The sequence below is a fragment of the Malus sylvestris genome, chromosome 17 (genome assembly GCF_916048215.2).
Source record: "Malus sylvestris chromosome 17, drMalSylv7.2, whole genome shotgun sequence".
NCBI classification, from domain to species: domain Eukaryota; kingdom Viridiplantae; phylum Streptophyta; class Magnoliopsida; order Rosales; family Rosaceae; genus Malus; species Malus sylvestris.
Genome location: NC_062276.1, coordinates 8,912,479 through 8,930,773, shown reverse-complemented (window position 1 = coordinate 8,930,773; position 18,295 = coordinate 8,912,479). Strand labels below are relative to the sequence as shown.

The window sequence follows — 18,295 nt, the reverse complement described above, 5'->3', positions numbered from 1 at the left end:
AAGTTGGGATAATGGTGATTTGTCTGTCTGACAATTATTATTATTTGATGGAATAAAGTTTCTAATTTTCATGGATAGTAGTAAATAGAATGAATTACTTCAATTGTTTTAGGTTGTTTGGATTGCTAGCACATGGAGAAGGTTGGCATAATAATCACCATGCTTTTGAGTACTCAGCTCGACGAGGGTTTGAATGGTGACAAGTTGATCTTACTTGGTATGTAATAAGAATTCTTCAAGCTGTTGGTTTGGCAACTGATGTTAAACTCCCAGCCAAGAGTCAAAAGAAACGAAAGGCTTTGTACAACAAAATAAGCAAGAAAAATGCTTAAACTGACAAATTTCAAGCTCATCATGCAGTGACAGATTTAGAATTCTAATTTTGGAGATCCTAGTTTATTATAAAAGATTCAAGATTTTTGTAGATGGAAATAAAGCGCAACGCTAAAGGTTTTTAATTTTATTTTTTAAATAAAGCATTTTGTTGAGTATTTGGTGGGTATGTGGGTGGCCTTGCCTTGTTTATTTTTTCTGAAGATAAAAACCTTGCTAAAATATTCCGTGTCCATTTTTGTTGAGAACTAGTAAATTGAAAGGTCTTTTTTTCCTGGGTATTAGTAATTTGAAAGGTTTTATTTCTTATAAGATACTAGCAATTATGTGGTGAAGAAATATTAGTAATTTGAAAGATTAAAAACTATATTTATATAGAACATAAAGAGTTATATTTTTTTTTACAAACAATAATGTTAGTGGGTTAAATTATTAATTGTTAAGAGAGAGGGAGATCAGTGAAGATCAAACGTACATGCATCATGGTGCATAGACATGATTGCTTTCTGTTATTGTGATTAAGCGTCATTAGCATAACATAAAGAATTATTTAGCATTGAATACATTTGCATGTTTACTATATAATGTTTATTAGTTTCTAAGTAAAAGTACTTATATGTAATGGGGTTAAGTGGGTAATCATGTTTGGCGTTGGTTAGGATAGAAGACGGTGGTCCAAACTCCAAAGTAGGAAAAAAGGGTAAAACGACAACGTTTGGGTAAAACATGAGCAGGGGGCACAAAACCCATCGTCTTAATTTCGATTTGACCCTGCCGTATCTACAACTACAAAATTTTAGACCATGGCGATTAGAATCCAGCTAACGGTGGCTCTTATACCTACTAATTATATTTTTCACAATAATTTAGCAATTCCAGCTCTCCCTATAGCTCCAACGTCTAAGGTTAAGGGTGGTCCTCCTCCTCCTCCGAGGTCGTTCGCAATTGTTTTTTTTGATTTCCGGAAGGGCTCAACATGATTCACCACCAATATCACCAATGTTATTCCAATTTATATATCTGTTGACCCTAAAAACTACCAAGTCTAAGTGGCGCGCAGGCTGAGTAACTAATGAGCTAATTACGTCGTTCGGTTGTATGCGGGCGTGCCAACTCGTCGGCCGAGCTCGGCCGAGGAGTAAAATGTGTTGATTTTGCGTTAGGTGCGCGGCTGACTTCTCGATCTTACAACTGCGGCCGAGGAAGGAATACGTCCTGGCCTTTGGGTTCTAGAGCCTGAAGACAAGGCTACTAGTTTTGCGAAGTTCACAAATCGTCGCCACGGATTCGGTCACAGTGATTATATTCGTAAGAGTGTAAGCACGCCAAATCGACACCAAAGTATAGGGGCACAGATACTCAAAACAAATATATGTCTTGATGGTAAATGTGGTTCGGCCGTCAGAATGTCAAACTCTAAAGCCTACTTGTGAGTATCCAATCATCAAACAACTTGGCGTTCAATGTGCCGAGCCTTGATAACACATCACTTCGCTGAGAATGCTAATGAGATAACATCTGCCAATAAGGATTCGAAAATCCTTCTCGATCGAGACTTGGATAGATAACCAATCGGCCCTGTCGCAGTGTTGTTTATCCAAATTAAATGTGCTTCACGGTCAGCTGATTCTAAGGTAACAGTGTTGTTTATCCAAATTGAAGATGTTAGCCGGTTGCCTTCACAGTGCTGTTTATCCAAACTGAAGATGTGTTGGCGAAAAAAGAAAATAAAAATCTCAAGATGTTTGAGAGGTTTCGCGTAGAGCGAGGATTTGCGCAGGGCAATTTGTGTGTTGTTTTGGAGAGCCTTAATGATGTCCTCCTCCCTCTATTTATAGTAGTCAACCTGCTTCCGATCGAATCACAACCATACTCGGACTAGAACTCCTTCCCCCGATCTAACCTTATCTCGGCCAGTCCTACTCCTACTAGGACTTTGAACTCAACCCCCTTATCAGGCCGTATTCAATCCCAAACTTCTACATTCTTATCCTGTCAAAACTCCTTCTAGTATCAAGATTCAACCACCCATGGATTCCTAATAGGACACGGCCGACCTTGGCTATGTGGCCCATAAGCCGGATGCCCCCCAACGACTCCTAAGCACGGCCTCTGGGCCAAGAACAATTCTAAACTCGGCCCAAACAAACAATTTTGGGCCCAAACAATATCTCATATTGTTAGGTATTGAGTTTTATCACAAACAGTCTCGGTTATATTAGAAGCGAAAACTCCTATTTGTTAATAGAATAGTATATTATTTTGTCTATGCTCGATTCCATTCTCCAACATAAACTATTGTAGTAACAATGGAACCCTTAAAACATTTTTACTAGTGTGCTTTCTACAGGATGCGACTGTAGTTTCTATATGCCTTCACTTAAGAAATAAAATTGGACCAATTAATTGTTGTTTGGATGGGGTACCACAAAAAAAAACGTATATTCTGTTATAAATTGACGTATGTATTTATGTGTTTCTTAATATCAATGCTAATGGAATTTGACTTGGGCTACGGACTGGTTTAGTATAGGATTAGATTGGAATAGATAACTTTCTAATTTCAAAGTATACATGTTGAGGTGAGAAATAAAAAAAATTATGATCAACTAGAAGGTAGAATACAGATTAATACTCATGAAAAAAACATATATTTTACAGTCCTCTCCAAAATTGTAGGATTATAAGGGATGCGTTTTTTTCATGTCTTACCTCGTCTAATCCTCTCCAAATGAAACCTCATTCACTTGTACTTCTAATATGCCATAATATTAGAGAATTATTCCTTCCAATCCAAATCTACCAAACAAGTCCTACCTTTTTGTTTCCTTTCCAAATCTAACATATATCTTGCGAGATCGGGAAATGTTTTCCCATTCCAACTCATGATTCTAAGCAAACAAACCGAGCCATAAACAATGCCCGTTTTAATTATGTTTTTGGTGTGTGTCAGGTGAGGAACCAAAAGCTAGAAAAAATACTTCTTTACCACAGATCGACACCGATCGAGCAGGTCCTCAACTAAGAAAGGCCCCCAATTTCTTATCAAAAGAAGTAACAACTTAGTTAAAATTAATGGATCAAATATATATCTGCACGCACCTCGAAAGGGAAAGGGAAATGGCGAGCAAAAGCGGTTGCATAAATTCTTGAAACTTTTGGAATCAAGGGACATGAACAAATTCACATTACGACATGCAATTAATTAGCCGGCAGAGATCGGTTCAAAATACCTGGCTATTAATAAGATGATAAAGAAATTAAAGACAAGAGAATCTTTCGGTGTGGTGTTTTAGGCCTTAAGCACCACACCGAAAGACAGAGGAAATCTTTGATTGCTTAAGGCTTGAGTAATAGCAAAATAATTGCAGACATTAACTGTCTGCGACGAACCAAAATTTTCCAAATAATTAAAGACAAGAGGATCTTCCAAAATTTTCCAAATAATTGCTTAACTGTCTGCAACGAACCAAATAAAATATACAACATGCATGAAAGGCACCAATTAATGGCTCCACATATTACTGTTTGGACCCAATTTACATCATCGGTCCGAGTAATTGTGGCTGTTGAATGAGCAGAATTCTAGGCCCGTGGATGATTCTGAATATTAAGAGGCCGTAATTTTGCACGAACTCGGCCCATATACCCTAAGTCGTTCTATGAAAGAGGCCATATTTGAAATTAACATTTTGTTAGGAATTTATTAAAATGATAATTATCTTATAGTTGCAGCTTGAGAGTCAAATAAATAAAAGAAGTTGCATTGTACAAGGACTTTGTAGTGATACATTGTGCAACTTGGTTGGTTCGCATCCTGATCAACACGGAAAAGTGATACTTATCGAAATCCAGGGATAAAACGGCATGAAGAAATGGGAGACGTGATCAAGTTGAATTTTTGCACGGTTCCAGCACGTGGAGGCCATTAAACATTTGGATCAAGATTGACTTGCACAAAAGTATTGAGATAATGATGGGGATTTTAATCAGGTTGGATAATTGTATGCAGTTGGGTCTGATCCATGCCAAAATGCGTGCAGGATTAGATGCAGTGCACGCGGATTAAGTTAGCACGTCCCTATAAATACAGAGGCAGTGACAACAAGAGGGGGGCCCTCCAATTCAACACACAAACTGCCATCCGCAAACTCTCGCTCTATGCGAAGTAGAATCAGCCGATCGCGAAACACCTTCAGTTTGGATAAACAGCACTGCGTCAAGGACGATTGGTTATCTATCCAAGTCTTGGTTGAGAAAGACTTTCGGGTCTTTATTGGCGGAGGTCATCTCATTAGCCTTTTCGGCGAAGTAAGGTGTTACAGTTTACTAGGGCTCGACATATTAAACGTCGAGTTGTTTTATGATTGGATACTCACAAGTTGGATATAGAGTTTGGCATTTTGACGGTCGAACCACATTTACGATTAAAACGTACATCTATTTTGAGTATCTGTGCTCCTATACTCTGGTGTCGATTTGGCGTGCTTATACCCTTACAAATATAATCACTGTGACCGAATCCGGCGTCGACGATTTGTGAAATTCGCAGAATTAGCAACCTTGTCTTCAGGCTCTAGAACCCAAAGGCCGAGACGTGTTCCTTCCTCGGCCGCAGTCGCTAGATCAAGAAGTCAGCCACGCACCCAACGCAGCATCAACACATTTACTCCTCGGCCAAGCTCGGCCGACGAGTTGGCACGCCCCGCATCAATCGAATGACGTAATTAGCTCATTAGTTACTCGATATGCGCACCACGTAAGCTTGATAGTTTTTAGGATCAACATTTTGGCACACCCAGTGGGACATGTGCTAAAACTACGAAGCTCACATGATAGATCAAGATCTCAATCAGGTTCCGTTGGAGATTTGGCGCCAAGTAAAGAATTGCTACAAGAAAAAAGCAAAACTCCTTGAGAAGTTGTCTAGAAGATGGGGGCAATTTTCCGCTCCAGCAACAATCAAAATTTAATAACTTAAAAAATAAAATTTCTCATCACTTTTATTAAATATGTGGTATACTACTTGTACTTCCATCATAAATAAAAATTTCTCATAAAGTAAGAGTTACAACTGAGGAAATCTTGGATTGCTTAAGGCTTGAAGTAATCTTCGTTTGAAATTAAAAAAAAAAAATAGCTTTAAGACAGCACATATTTTGTCAAACTTGGCCTGCAGTGGTCGGACCCTTTTTCTTTGGGGGTTGGGGTTTAGTTTCCTTTTGCAGGTAGTCGAGAGCAATGTTATTAATTGTGATTATGAAAAGCTCTATCAGCCATTAATTTTTTGGCTAACCGTCACATTGTTACGTGTTATATATCAATATACTTTTTTTTTTTTTAAAAGAAATCAATTGATAGCTTTGTTTTTTTGGAAGTCCAAAAGACTCACAAAGGTATTTCAATCTATCATTGATCACCATCGTGTGATTCACCAGCACCAGAAATCAAACACAGAACGTACCATCTGGAATACGTGTCTTGAATATTCATTCGCAACTACTGGGCCACTCCTTGGTGATTCAATATACTCATGTTTTAACCATGCTAAAGATGACCGTAAACTATGTTGAAGCATTTAATAATCCCACATAATGACAAAATGTAGTTGAGATTTTTGCAAATGACAGAAAATTATATACTAAATTATCTAAAATATGGAGATAGAGAAATAAATGTGGATGTATAAGGGGAGAGCACATTACTCTAGCTAACTTGATTAAGCTCATATTTGCACGGATAATTAAGTTATCAATGTTAATTAGTAGTGATGAGCTGCTTGACCGACTCTGAAACGAGACTAAAAATTCCTCTTATATTAAATTAAACCACAACTAAATCATCATTTGGATAGGTTGACATCAATTGGTATAGTTAAATGTATGTGGTACAGGGAGTTGGTCATCCAATGGTGCTTTGTGTGTGTGTGAACGGAGATACCACGCTTGGCATGCCCTTTGATTTTTAGGTTTCTTTATGGGAGTTTTAACAAAAAGTTCGCGATACTGTTCACTTTAACGAAAAATCATATTTTTACACTAAAAAGTCAAACCTAGTACTATTCACTTTACCCTTTATTTTGTCCTTATGGTTAAAACTCAAAGTTTTCAAGACCTTTTTCATTAGTTTTCTTTTCTTTATATGGGGCCAGCTCTGGTTTGAATTTCTGTCTCTTGGGCGTTATGGCTGCTTTGATGCTTAGGCAGTTGAGTATCGTTTTCTTGGTTTAATTTGCTTCTTATTTACCATATTATATAGGGCCGTGAACTATAGGGGATGAATAGGTTTGGCTACATAGCCCACGAGATTTCTCTCATCCCAAACTTTGAATCCTAAGACCATCTCAAAGGAAAAGTCAAATTATACTAGTCAAATTATAATTGAAGGAAAAGTCAAATTATACTAGTTAAATTATAATTGATGGCTGATTTGGCAATCTGAAGCCTTATGTTAAATTTTATAATTCTCCAACCAAATTTTCAAATGTTATTTTGTTATTTAAATAGAACTTCAAATGATTGTAATTATTAAAAAAATGTTGAAATAAATTTTTTTATTGGTTAAAATGTTAGTGGAATAAAGGACCCACTATTAAAATGAATTAAAAATAAATTTGACATCAAATCATTAAGCCTTCAAATCCAGTCAACAAATAACACTTCGGTTAGAAAGACTTTTGATGTCAAATATGCACAATGACATTCCACCTAAAATTTTAACATCTCATTTGGAGATGCTATTATTGCACACAGACTTAGCCATTACGAATCTTGTGTCCTATAATTTTTGAACGATTACTTTCTCACCTTTCAGCCATTCAAGTGAAAAGAACTAGACATGATATAGAATCAAGAGAAATTACTACAAAAAATAGTTGAAGAAAGTAGCCTCCCGTATCAGTTTGTTTGCTCCTCAAGTTAGTTTGTTTGTTATTTAACATAGTAAAAACCAAATATCACTGCTACAAACCTTCAAGAATTTTTTAAAAAAAAAAAAAAAGGTCATTGATATTAGCTGTACATAACGAGAAATTGTGAAAAGCATACCAATAGCTATAACGTCATTGACACAAGTTCAAATCTTCTGCACTCATTTTGTGTGTGACATCTTTTGTGACTTTTATTATTGATTAACACGTTACCAAAAGAAAGAAAAAAATCATGGCCCACCTATAGATTAGATTTTGAGTCTATAAATACGTTATTACGATACAAAAGAAGCAAACATTAGGATTTTATGGCAAGCCTAATGGGAGAGTGGGTGACGCAGTGGAGGGTTGAATTTTTGGGGAGGGAATGGGATATAGGCTCAGTAGTTGTTGTTTTGGCTTTGCACTGCCTTGCTCTTTTAGCTCCATTCCATTTCACCTGGCCTGCATTTTGGGTAGCAGTTGCACTCTATTTTGTCGTAGGAGTGAGTGTAAATCTCTCTTACCACAGGCAACTTTCCCACCGGAGTTTCAAGCTTCCCAAATGGCTTGAATACTTTTTTGCTTACTGTGGAGTCCTATCGTTTCAGGTATACATACTTTTATTTATGTTTGCAGAGAAGATTTTGTAGACTCACTGTACTTTTTATTGTTTGCAGAGAAGTCCACTTGAATGGGTGAGCATACACCGATCTCACCACCAATTTACAGATACATTGAAAGACCCTCATAGTCCTGTTAGAGGATTTTGGTATAGTCACATTGGTTGGATCTTTGATTATCGTTCTCGCTTCGAAAGTGTATGCAAACTATCTAGATCTCTCACAAGCTTAAAAATATTGCTCAGAATAAGTTGTATAGAACTTTGTGTGTGTTCCTCTTATCACATAGTCCGTAACGTGACTGCAGAGATCAATGCGTATATGACGATGTTCTTAAACTTTGAAATTTTGCAGTATGAAACACGACTAAAGAATGTTGGAGACTTGAAAAGGCAGCCATTCTATAGATTTCTTCATTATACGTACCCCCTTCATGCAATTGGAATTGGAGTTTTCCTCTATGCTTTGGGAGGATTTCCCTTTCTGGTTTGGGGACTGGTAATCGAAATATTCCTGTTGTTTTGTTAATCAAAGTATACTTGTGTTGTATTTTTGGATCGCCGGACCCACCCCACTCTAACGACATCGATCCTGTCCCAACTTCACAATCTACCCAATCCGTCAGGGGTGGGGTTTTACCACAAAAGGCCTCGGTATTAGTTAGAGCAGGATAATCCTATTTAAACCCATTGGTTTTCTTTGACCCCAAAGATGTGGGACATTTAACATTCCCCCTCACGTGTAACCTCATTTAGTGGTTCACACGTGAAGATTCACATCAGTAATCGAAACTCAGTGGTTGGCTCACATTAGGCCCACTTGTTTTCAATGGAACTCAACAGTCGTCTCTATATTAAGAGTTCAGACTTGTTTCCTTCTAGGTGACAAGCTCGTTGGCTTGCACATAAGCTCATTGACTTGCACGGGCCTGAACCGTGGCTCTGATACCATGTTGGATTTTTGGATCCCCGAGCCTGTCCCACTCTAACGATACCGATACCGTCCCCAACTTCACCACTTGCCCAATCCATCAGGTGTGGGGTTTTATCACAAAAGGCATCAGTATTAGTTAGAGTAGGATAATCCTATTTAAACCCATTGGGTTTCTTTGAATCCACCAACGTGGGACATTTAACAATTTGATGTGTTCTTCTACATATAGAATTTATTTCATGGCTACAGATTAATTTCTCATTACAAAATGTCCTTTTTTTTTTTTTAAATTTTCTCTCACCATATTTGCAGGGTGTGAGATCAGTAATATTTCTTCACGCTACTTTTGGGATAAATTCAATTTGCCACACTTGGGGACAACAAGTGTGGGATACAGGCGATTTGTCTCGAAACAACTGGTATTGTTTTATTGGAATTTGTGGTTTAAATGCTTTCTTATTTAATCACATCGGAAATTAATAGTAAAGTTAATCAAATATGTTTAGGTTGATTGGATTGCTGGCGCATGGAGAAGGTTGGCACAACAATCACCATGCATTTGAACACTCAGCTCGGCACGGCCTGGAGTGGTGGCAAATTGATATTACTTGGTACGTGATAAGATTTCTTGAAGCTGTTGGATTAGCAACGGACGTAAAGCTTCCTACTGAGACTCAGAAGAATCGAAGAGCTGTAATGTTAACCAGCAACAACAACCAAATCAATGACAAAAAAAGAACTCGACGCATAAGTTAACAATGGAAAGCGTTGAAGTTAATGGAAAGTTTTTTATGTGACTAGAACTGCAAATTAGTAGTTGTGCCACATCGATATATCACTTCAGGAGTAATTTTAATCGTGTTATGTTTATCCTTGTGGTTTGCTATACTAATAAATTTACGCAAATGATCAATATTTATTAATAACTTAGCATCCTTGTATAAGTTATGTGGTGGGCATTATAATACCTAACTTCATACCGAATAAACTTGAAAACACATGGTAGAAAATGCCTAATTGTAATACCTAATATCTAGGGTATGATATGAACATATAGATATACTCATAATATGAATACATTGAGATAACACCAAAACAATGTTGTTACAATCACATTGAAAACTCACCAAAGTGGTGGGTTTTGAACAATCTTTTGGGTTAATTAAGCATGCTAAACTGAGTGTTTTGTAGCGATCAAAACTCAGAAAGTGGTTGGTTCAACATCAGTTAATTACAAGAGGTGTGATAAGAAGGTAATTAAAAATCCTAACTAGTTTTGAGTTTACATTAAGAGAAGTGAAAGCAGTCTTACTGCACAAGGACTATTAGAAATGTGCGAATTCTTAGAAAGATGAACACATGCAAATGAATCTTCATTTTTTGCAAATTCATGTAGCTATTATCTGTTTCAGGGATAGTTCATACGCATACATGATCAGTGAGTACACAAATCAAACTAACTAATTTTGTTTCAATATCAATAATGGAGAAATTTACCTTGAGGAGTGCACAAAACAATTTTTTTTTTTTTTTTTTTTTTGTTTGTAAATAACATCTTCCTCATTTGATATTGATATTGGGAGAGGAATTGAGTTATCGGTGCAATGGAGTGATAAACGCACTTAACCAATTCAACTGCAAACCTCTTATTTTAAAAGCGTTAATATACTAGCCTCTCCCACTAGTTTGAAACAGTTTAATCCTGGTATCTGTTGGAGGGACTTTTAGGCTTGGCTTGAGCCCTTTTATGATGATTGGGTCTTGAGATTTGATTGACCTTGCATGTGACATTTTTGAACCTTAACAGTATCAAACATATTTTTCACTTGAATTTTGAATTTTACACAGGTTGCAAATAACCCAGATTTAACTTGAGAGGATACAACCAAGTGTACTGCGAAAAATCGTCAATGAATATATATAACATAATAATAGAATCTAGAAACAGATAAATTTGAATAACTTCATATATCAGAATAAACTAATTGCAATACGAGAGATGTTCAAACCTGCACCCATTGAAACCATTTACATGATCAGAACCGGTGTATTATTTGAGGATTTGTGATCTAAGCAGCATCATTGGTTATGTGGTGTTGGCTCCTGAGTTTAAGAGCCAAGTTGTAGGTGGCGGAGGAGCAGCAGTACGGGGAGCAGATGAATTGCCAGCATAAGCAGTGAAACAGGATGATGGAACACATCCCTCATAGGACATGTTCAGGCGATTGAAGCAGTCAATCGCTGTGTGACCAAAACGCCGGCAGATTTGGCATTGAATCTTCCCTCCAGTAAAGATATCAAAAGGAGAGAAATGAGGCAGTCCAATATGTGCAGCACCGAGAAACCTAGAACAAAATTATAGGCTCTAGAAGTAGAACCGGAAGAAGCGCGAGCCAGACGAGGAACCACCACTATAAGAACCAGACCTGCCACCACCATGAGCGAACCCAGAACTGGCAGTAACACGACGCCCGCATGTGGATGCCATTGCTATTAGGCCATTATCTCAAGGGAGAGAAGGTTAATTCACGGCGTTCAGTGCTAAGAAGCAAAGCCTCTATTGCAGCATAAGAAATAGGAGACTCGCGAGCTTGGATTGAGGCCATAGTATTCAAGTACAAAGGACCAACATTGTTCGTGACCGTAGCAACGAGATTGTGCTTGGATTGAGACCATAGTATTCACGTACAAAGGACCAACATTGTTCGTGACCGTAGCAACGAGATCGTCATTAGTTATTGGAGAGCCAAAGCAAGTTGGTCTGCAAGAGCATTAGTTCTACAAAAAAATCAGTGATAGAAAGGTCACTTGATGGAGATTCATCAACTGACCACAAAATTGGACAACACGATTATGTGAAGAGGAAACATATCATTCTTGGAGCGTCTTCCAGGCATCACAAGCCGAAACTTTGTTAACAATAATTGACAGCACATTGGGAGTGAGAAAACTTGCCACAACAGAACCAATTGATTATGTTGAATACATGCTTCAAAGCTTGGATTGACTTCATAAGTCAAATTTCCCTCATCGTCAGTGATCAAAGCAGGAGGGCGCTTTAATGTTGGCAAATTGATATTACTTGGTATGTAGTAAGATTTCTTGAAGCTGTTGGATTAGCAACGGACGTAAAGCTTTCTACTGAGACTCAGAAGAATCGAAGCGCTTTAATGTTAACCAGCAACAACGACCATATCAGCAACGAAAAAAACTCGACGCAAAAGTCAACAATGGAAAGCTTTGAAGTTAACGGAAAGTTTTTTATGTCAAGAACTGCAAACTGCTGCTGCTTTCTGCCGTCCTCTTAAGCATATAGAGTAGTCCATGGATCGTTAATTTTCTAGCAGTATTTACCAGTTACCATGCAACTTACCAAGTTATACCAAATTTATAGTAAATAATGTCCTAAGGCTAGTCATGTGTTGTTAAATTTTGTTTTGTGTTGCCCTTTTGAAGTCATGAAATAAATAATCTTGTTCACATTGAGAAAGTGTTTGAGGAATATAGAGAATGAGTTCTATGGAACGAGTTTACTAGTATTGTGGCATTGTAAGCCACTAATACGAGGTTATGTGGAGGAAGTTTTACATATGATCTTACACTACGAGATGCGAGTATGACAGTTAGCTTATTATTCATGTAAATCTTTCTCATAAGAGGAGAAACTCCTCATTAGTAGTTGTGCCACATCGATATATCACTTTAGGTACTGTGGTTATAATACTATACTAACAAATTTACGCAAATGGTCCATATTATAACTTTGGCATCCGTTTGAATCATGTGGTGGGCATTATATATAATACCTAACTTCATACCAAATAAACTTGAAAACACTTGGTACAGTGAGACAAAAACTATTTGCGCAATGAAAATTTAAGTGACGCACATAATTTTGTCATGCAATTAACCATCATGCGACGAAATATGTGCATTGTCATGCAAAAACGTCTTGATAAAAAAATATATTAAAAACCTTATATGATGAAAAGTTTCATTGCGCAAGAGGCATTTGCATGTTGAAATCATATTTTCGTCACATAAAGACAGAGAAAAAACGCGGGTAGGGGGAATTTTGGCGACAACATCTCGCGACGAACATTTTCTAGCGAAAACTTTGCGGGACGAACACTTCGTTGTGCAAAGTGATAAAATGGTCGTGCAAAGGTCTCATGGGTTTTATAAAATCACGGATTCACTCTCCCTTTTTCTCACATACTTTTCCCCAAAACCCCCAAGTTTCCCTTGTTTTCTTCTTCCCCAAACCCCTCATATCCCAATTCTTATTTTATTTTTCTGTATGACACTACTACAAAACCATTTATTAGTGGCGCTATGATAACTGACAAGAAACGTGTATTATTGTTGTTGATGCACAAAATCAGCGAAGACTTTGGTACAACAGAAAGTGTCAGGTTTTGTGACCTTCGCTTGGTTGCTTCGGTCACTAGTGAGGATAAGTACGTAAATGAATAGAGACAGAGAAGCAAACACAGGATGTACGTGGTTCACCCAGATTGGCTACGTCCACGGAGTAGAGGAGTTCTTATTAGTAGTGAAGGGCTTACACAAGTACAAAGGATCAAGCTCTCAATTTAGTGAGTTCTTGTGAATGATTTAACACAAATGGCATTAGGCCATATTGTGGGGGAATGACCCCTATTTATAGAAAAACTTGTAGCTTTGTCACATTGACATGTGTCATGTTATGATTGGTTCTTGATGTCGACACGTGCTGCGCTCTGATTGGCTTCTAATCTTGACACGTGTCGAGTAGTGATTGGCCTCCTGGTCGGAGGGGAACTCTTCTGGGTCCTTGACAGTATAGCGTTGGTCGGTGCTCGGTAGTTTCGGGATTGGTCAAGTATGGTACAAACAGTGCTCCCCTAAGTTCCCGAGTGAGGGAAACTCCTCGGTTGGGGACTTGCAAGATCCAATCCCTTGAGTAATCACGAAACTTCTAAGTACCGAAGTGTGGTCTGATCTTCATCTGCCCTTCTCTGGAAGTACCTTTCCTCCATCCGGGAATGGTGTATTTAGCTGATGAAGATGCACAAGGTAATGTATCAATTTCACTTTGAAGCTTACTTGTAGTTTCGGGCTTGGTCAAGTGCGATACAAACCCTATAGTAGGAGTCCCCCAAGTCGCCGAGCTAGGAGATCTGCCGAAAGAGGTGACAGACAAGGTAAGCAGTCAAACATCCAAGTAAGCAACCCAGGATCAGAGGTTTGACTTCGGCTTCCGGTTGATTGTTCTCCTTCTCCTTGTCTCTCATTCAACTGCCAGGATAAGGAGAAGCAAATGGATAAGAGATGATATGAGATACTTTTGCTTTTGAAGAAGTAACTTTCCACAGGCTTATTCTTGAACTGTGCTGGAGGGTTTTCTGGTGCCCTTCAGAGTATAAGGCCGACTCAAAAATTTGAGGGTCAAAACAAGTCCATCAAATCTAGAGTACGTTCGACCTTGATGATATGGGATACTTTTGCTGTTGACGGAATAATGAATGTGGTATGGAAAGGTGTCGTGCTGTAGTGATCTGTTTCAGCTCACCGTTGAACCTTCTGCTTCAATCTTTTGCATGGCAGAAGTGGTGTGCAACCTTTGCATTTAAATGGTCCTTCAGAACATTCCTTCATAGTGACTCATCCACGCTTGGCAGCTTCAGTGTAAAGAGCCAATATCTGATCAACTGTCATGAGGTATTTGCCGGTGGAATTCGTGACCTTGACAGCAGTTGAGGATGAGTACTCGAGAGCAATGCTAAGTAAGCAACCAGGCAAAGGCTCCAGGCAGTCAGTTCCAAATTGGAGGTTTGATTTCAGGTTCCGACTGACTGCTCTCTTTCTCCTTGTCCTGCAGGTGTGGACAAGGACAAAGACAAAGACAGGGAGAAAGCATGATATGGGATACTCTTGCTTTCGACCCTGATGATATGAGATACTCTTGTTCTTGGTGTGGCTTATTTGCTGAGGTATTATCGGGGGGAAATAAAGCTGAGTATTTCGAGAGGTTATGTTGAGGGTGCCTTTTTGAATGCGAGAAAGGGTTGAGCATTTTTGCAGGTTTGCCTGTCCGTTGAGGAGGGAGGTCAATGTATATAGGGATTTCCCAATAACAAGTAGTAATGCTATTCCTTTACCCTTCTTGGTCACAGCAATGTAGTGGGAGCTGCCAGCTTCACGTGTTTTAATTTTGTCAGAGCACTTTGAAAAAGTGGTATGTGGTATCTGGAAAGCTGATGTTACGTGTGAAGATTACAGACAAGCTTTATCTAAGGAAATCTGGCTCTCGAAGTTCTGAGAGTTGTGCCTCTTCGGTTTTCGAACAAGCAATCCCGTCGAGGATCTGACTCTCGAGATTCGGAAAGCGGTGCTACTCCGGTTTTTGATAAAGTAATTATGTTGGGAGTCTTTTCTCGAATGTGAGTAAAGGTTGGACGTTCTTGCCAACCTGTCTTGCCGCAAAACACGGAGGTCGACACACATAGGGACTTTCCAGTTGTCAAGCAGTGGTGCTGTTCCTTTACCCTTATGGGTAATAGTAGGGTAGCTGGAACTTCGAAATTCTCGTGCCTAAACTTTGTCAGAGATCTTTGACAAAGTTATATGTGGTACCCGAGGAGTTGATGGTGCATATGGAGAGCGGTGATTGAACAGTAAGATTCACGTGTTTTCTACTTCACCAGAAATCTTCGACAGATTGCCCGTAATTTCCGCAAAGCTGAGTGTGCATGTGACAGGTGCTGACGAGGCTGAAAAAGCAGGTGTTTCTTCGATTTCTGAGATCGGCCCTCGTGGTCTCTGAGCAGCCCAGCTTTTGAGAAAGCAAACGCCTCTTCGATTTCTGAAGCTCCGTCGAGTGCAGATTTTTATAGAGGCTGGCATTAAGTTCCACATCACACTTGAATCTCTACCAGTAGAAGCTCATTTCTTGCACTTCTAAGATCTTGATTTGTCTGACCTCTTCCCTCTTCAACACATTTGAAAATGTCTGGACCCTCCGACCGTCGTTTTGACTTGAACCTTGGAGAAGAGACAGCCACGCCTTCTCCAGACAACATATGGCGCCCATCCTTCATATCCCCTACTGGTCCTCTTACCGTTGAGGATTCTGTGATGAAGAATGATATGACCGCTGCAGTGGTGGCCAGGAACCTTCTCACTCCCAAAGATAACAGACTACTTTCCAAACGGTCTGATGAGTTGGCTGTTAAGGACTCTCTGGCTCTTAGTGTTCAGTGTGCAGGCTCTGTGTCTAATATGGCCCAACGCCTATTTGCTAGAACCCGCCAAGTTGAATCATTGGCTGCTGAAGTGATGAGTCTCAAACAGGAGATTAGAGGGCTCAAGCATGAGAATAAGCAGTTGCACCGGCTCGCCCATGACTATGCTACAAACATGAAGAGGAAGCTTGACCAGATGAAGGAATCTGATGGTAAGGTTTTACTTGATCATCAGCGGTTTGTGGGTTTGTTCCAAAGGCATTTATTGCCTTCGTCCTCTGGGGCTGTACCTGGTAATGAAGCTTCAAATGATGAACCTCCAATGCCTCCTCCTTCTGGGGTTTTGTCAAGTACTGAGGCTCCGGATAACCACCCTCCAGTGCTTTCTCTTTCTGGGGCTCTACCGACTGCTGAGACTTCCCCTAAGCAACCTTTGTGAAGGCTCCCTTTTGTTTGTTTATTTTGACTCATGTATATGTACATATTTGTGGCTTATCGAAAATATTAATAAATAAGCTTTGCTTCATTTCAACATATTGTGTTAAATACACCAAAGCCTTCTTCATAAAGTTCTTTGAATTTTTGCTTTTGTTGAAACCTATATTGTTGAAGCTTTGTGAGTGAAGCATGTAGTTTGAGGTAGTGTTCCCTTAATTTCCCGAGTGAGGAAAACTTCTCGGTTGGAGACTTGAAAAATCCAAGTCACTGAGTGGTTGTGAGACTGCCGAGTATCAAGGTGCAGTAGCATATAGTGGGAGTCCCCCAAGTCTTCAGGCGAAGAGAGTTGCCGAATGAGGTGTCTAGCTAGTAGTCAATGTCATGAGTAGGAAAACTTCACTTGTTTCTTTTCGAAGTGGTAACCCAGGGCTCTTTCTTCATATATTATTTTTTTGTTATGAAGATGTGTTAGGCCCAAAGAAGTGGAGGCCTAGGCCCTTTTTTTTTTTTTTTTTTTTTTTTTTTTTTTTTTTGACTCCCTCCCTTTTTCTTTGGAATGTTTGTACAGATATCTATAATGTGGCCTTTGTCATGATTTTGGAGGATGGGTGTATTCGAATCCAATGAGGGGTAGGGTATGACTCATTATCATGTGCCATGATTTTGTCTTCCTTTAGCTTTTCTTTTGCTTTGCTTTACCATTTTTGCTTTCCTTTAGTCTGCCTTTAGCTTTTCTTCAATATAACACCATTTTCTGTGGCTCAGATCGCAAAACCATCTTCATGAAAGTTGTTCCTTAGCTCGTGAACTACAACATATCCGAATTGGAGATCCATCGGAGCAGTACAACTCCAGAAATTCAGGTATGATGAGTGATTGTTCGTCATTTGTATATCAACGCGTCAGACTTGTTGTGAGCTTCCAAAACTCCATTTTCTCTTGCTCAGATCAACATACTTTCTTCATCGAAGTTGTTCCTTAACTTGTGAACTACAACATATCCAAAATTGAGATCCCTCGGAGCTGTATAACTCAAGAAATTCAGGTATGATGAATGACTGGTTATTATTTTTCTGTCAACCCGTCAGATTTGTTGTGAGCTTCGAAACTCCATTTTCTATTGTTTAGATCAGCATGCTTTCTTCATTGAAGTTGTTCCTCATCGTCTCTTTCATAACATATAAAAAATTCAGAATGAACTAATGGTTAAATATTTCCAGATCTTCGAAACATCACAGCAGCTTCGAAATCTGCAAGAATCCGACTGTCATGTTTGGAGCTTCAACACTTTAATTTCCGTCGCTCAAACAGAAATGGTTCCTTCTTGAAAGTTGTTCATATGCTCAAAAACTATAGGGTGTCCAAAATTCAGCTCCATTGGAGAAGAGCAGAGGTTGCAGAAATTTGATAGATGAAAGGAGGCGGAAGAGGGAGAGAGAGAAAAAGTCTCTTGGGTTGGATTTCTATTTTGGGGCAGATTCCAATTTTTGTAGCACCTTCATTATTGATGAATTGCTTGTAATTTTGTCCATTATGAAACCTGGGACTTTGGCTTGTTGTTGGATCTATTATAATATGTTTGGGAACATATATAAGTGAATAAATAAGAAGGAAGATTTTGGGCCCTTGTGGGTGTAAAACAAAAAATGTTTATGTTTACCCAAGTGTTTTTGTACAAGTTCAAGGGCATCTTGGGTTTTGTGAACAAAATTTGTTTATTTGGAGCAAGGTTTTGTGTTGAAGCTTTGTAGGTGAAGCTTTGGTGTTGAAGCTTTCTAGGTGAAGCTTTCTGGGTGAAGCTTTGATGGTGAAGCTTTGTAGATGAAGCTTTCTAG

The 18,295-nt window shown here is 38.8% G+C and overlaps 1 protein-coding gene and 1 long non-coding RNA gene across 4 annotated transcripts; both read left to right on the top strand.

The window, feature by feature from the left end:
* The first annotated feature begins 7,560 nt into the window (after positions 1-7,560).
* On the top strand, positions 7,561-9,722 carry LOC126612355 (palmitoyl-monogalactosyldiacylglycerol delta-7 desaturase, chloroplastic-like). 3 transcript variants are annotated; one of them, XM_050280749.1, is made up of 5 exons: positions 7,561-7,851; positions 7,921-7,938; positions 8,218-8,361; positions 9,109-9,215; positions 9,303-9,722. In XM_050280749.1, the coding sequence occupies exons 1-5, from the start codon at positions 7,570-7,572 to the stop codon at positions 9,550-9,552; spliced, it is 801 nt and encodes a 266-aa protein (XP_050136706.1). In that variant the 5' UTR covers positions 7,561-7,569; the 3' UTR covers positions 9,553-9,722. The 3 variants fall into 3 exon arrangements, with proteins under 3 accessions (XP_050136706.1, XP_050136705.1, XP_050136707.1); XM_050280748.1 differs by having other exon boundaries at positions 7,921-8,061; XM_050280750.1 differs by lacking the exon at positions 8,218-8,361 and having other exon boundaries at positions 7,921-8,061.
* Positions 9,723-17,145: 7,423 nt separating this feature from the next.
* Positions 17,146-17,982, top strand: LOC126612356 (uncharacterized). The gene is made up of 3 exons (XR_007619011.1): positions 17,146-17,323; positions 17,408-17,505; positions 17,681-17,982. It is a non-coding gene; the product is annotated as an uncharacterized LOC126612356 (long non-coding RNA).
* Positions 17,983-18,295: the final 313 nt, after the last annotated feature.

Coding starts and splice junctions, on each gene's coding strand:
- LOC126612355 (XM_050280748.1), top strand. CDS start 7,570: ATGGCAAGCCTAATGGGAGAGTGGGTGACGCAGTGGAGGGTTGAATTT. Junction 8,362..9,108: donor CCTTTCTGGTTTGGGGACTG/GTAATCGAAATA, acceptor CCATATTTGCAG/GGTGTGAGATCAGTAATATT. Junction 9,216..9,302: donor GATTTGTCTCGAAACAACTG/GTATTGTTTTAT, acceptor AAATATGTTTAG/GTTGATTGGATTGCTGGCGC.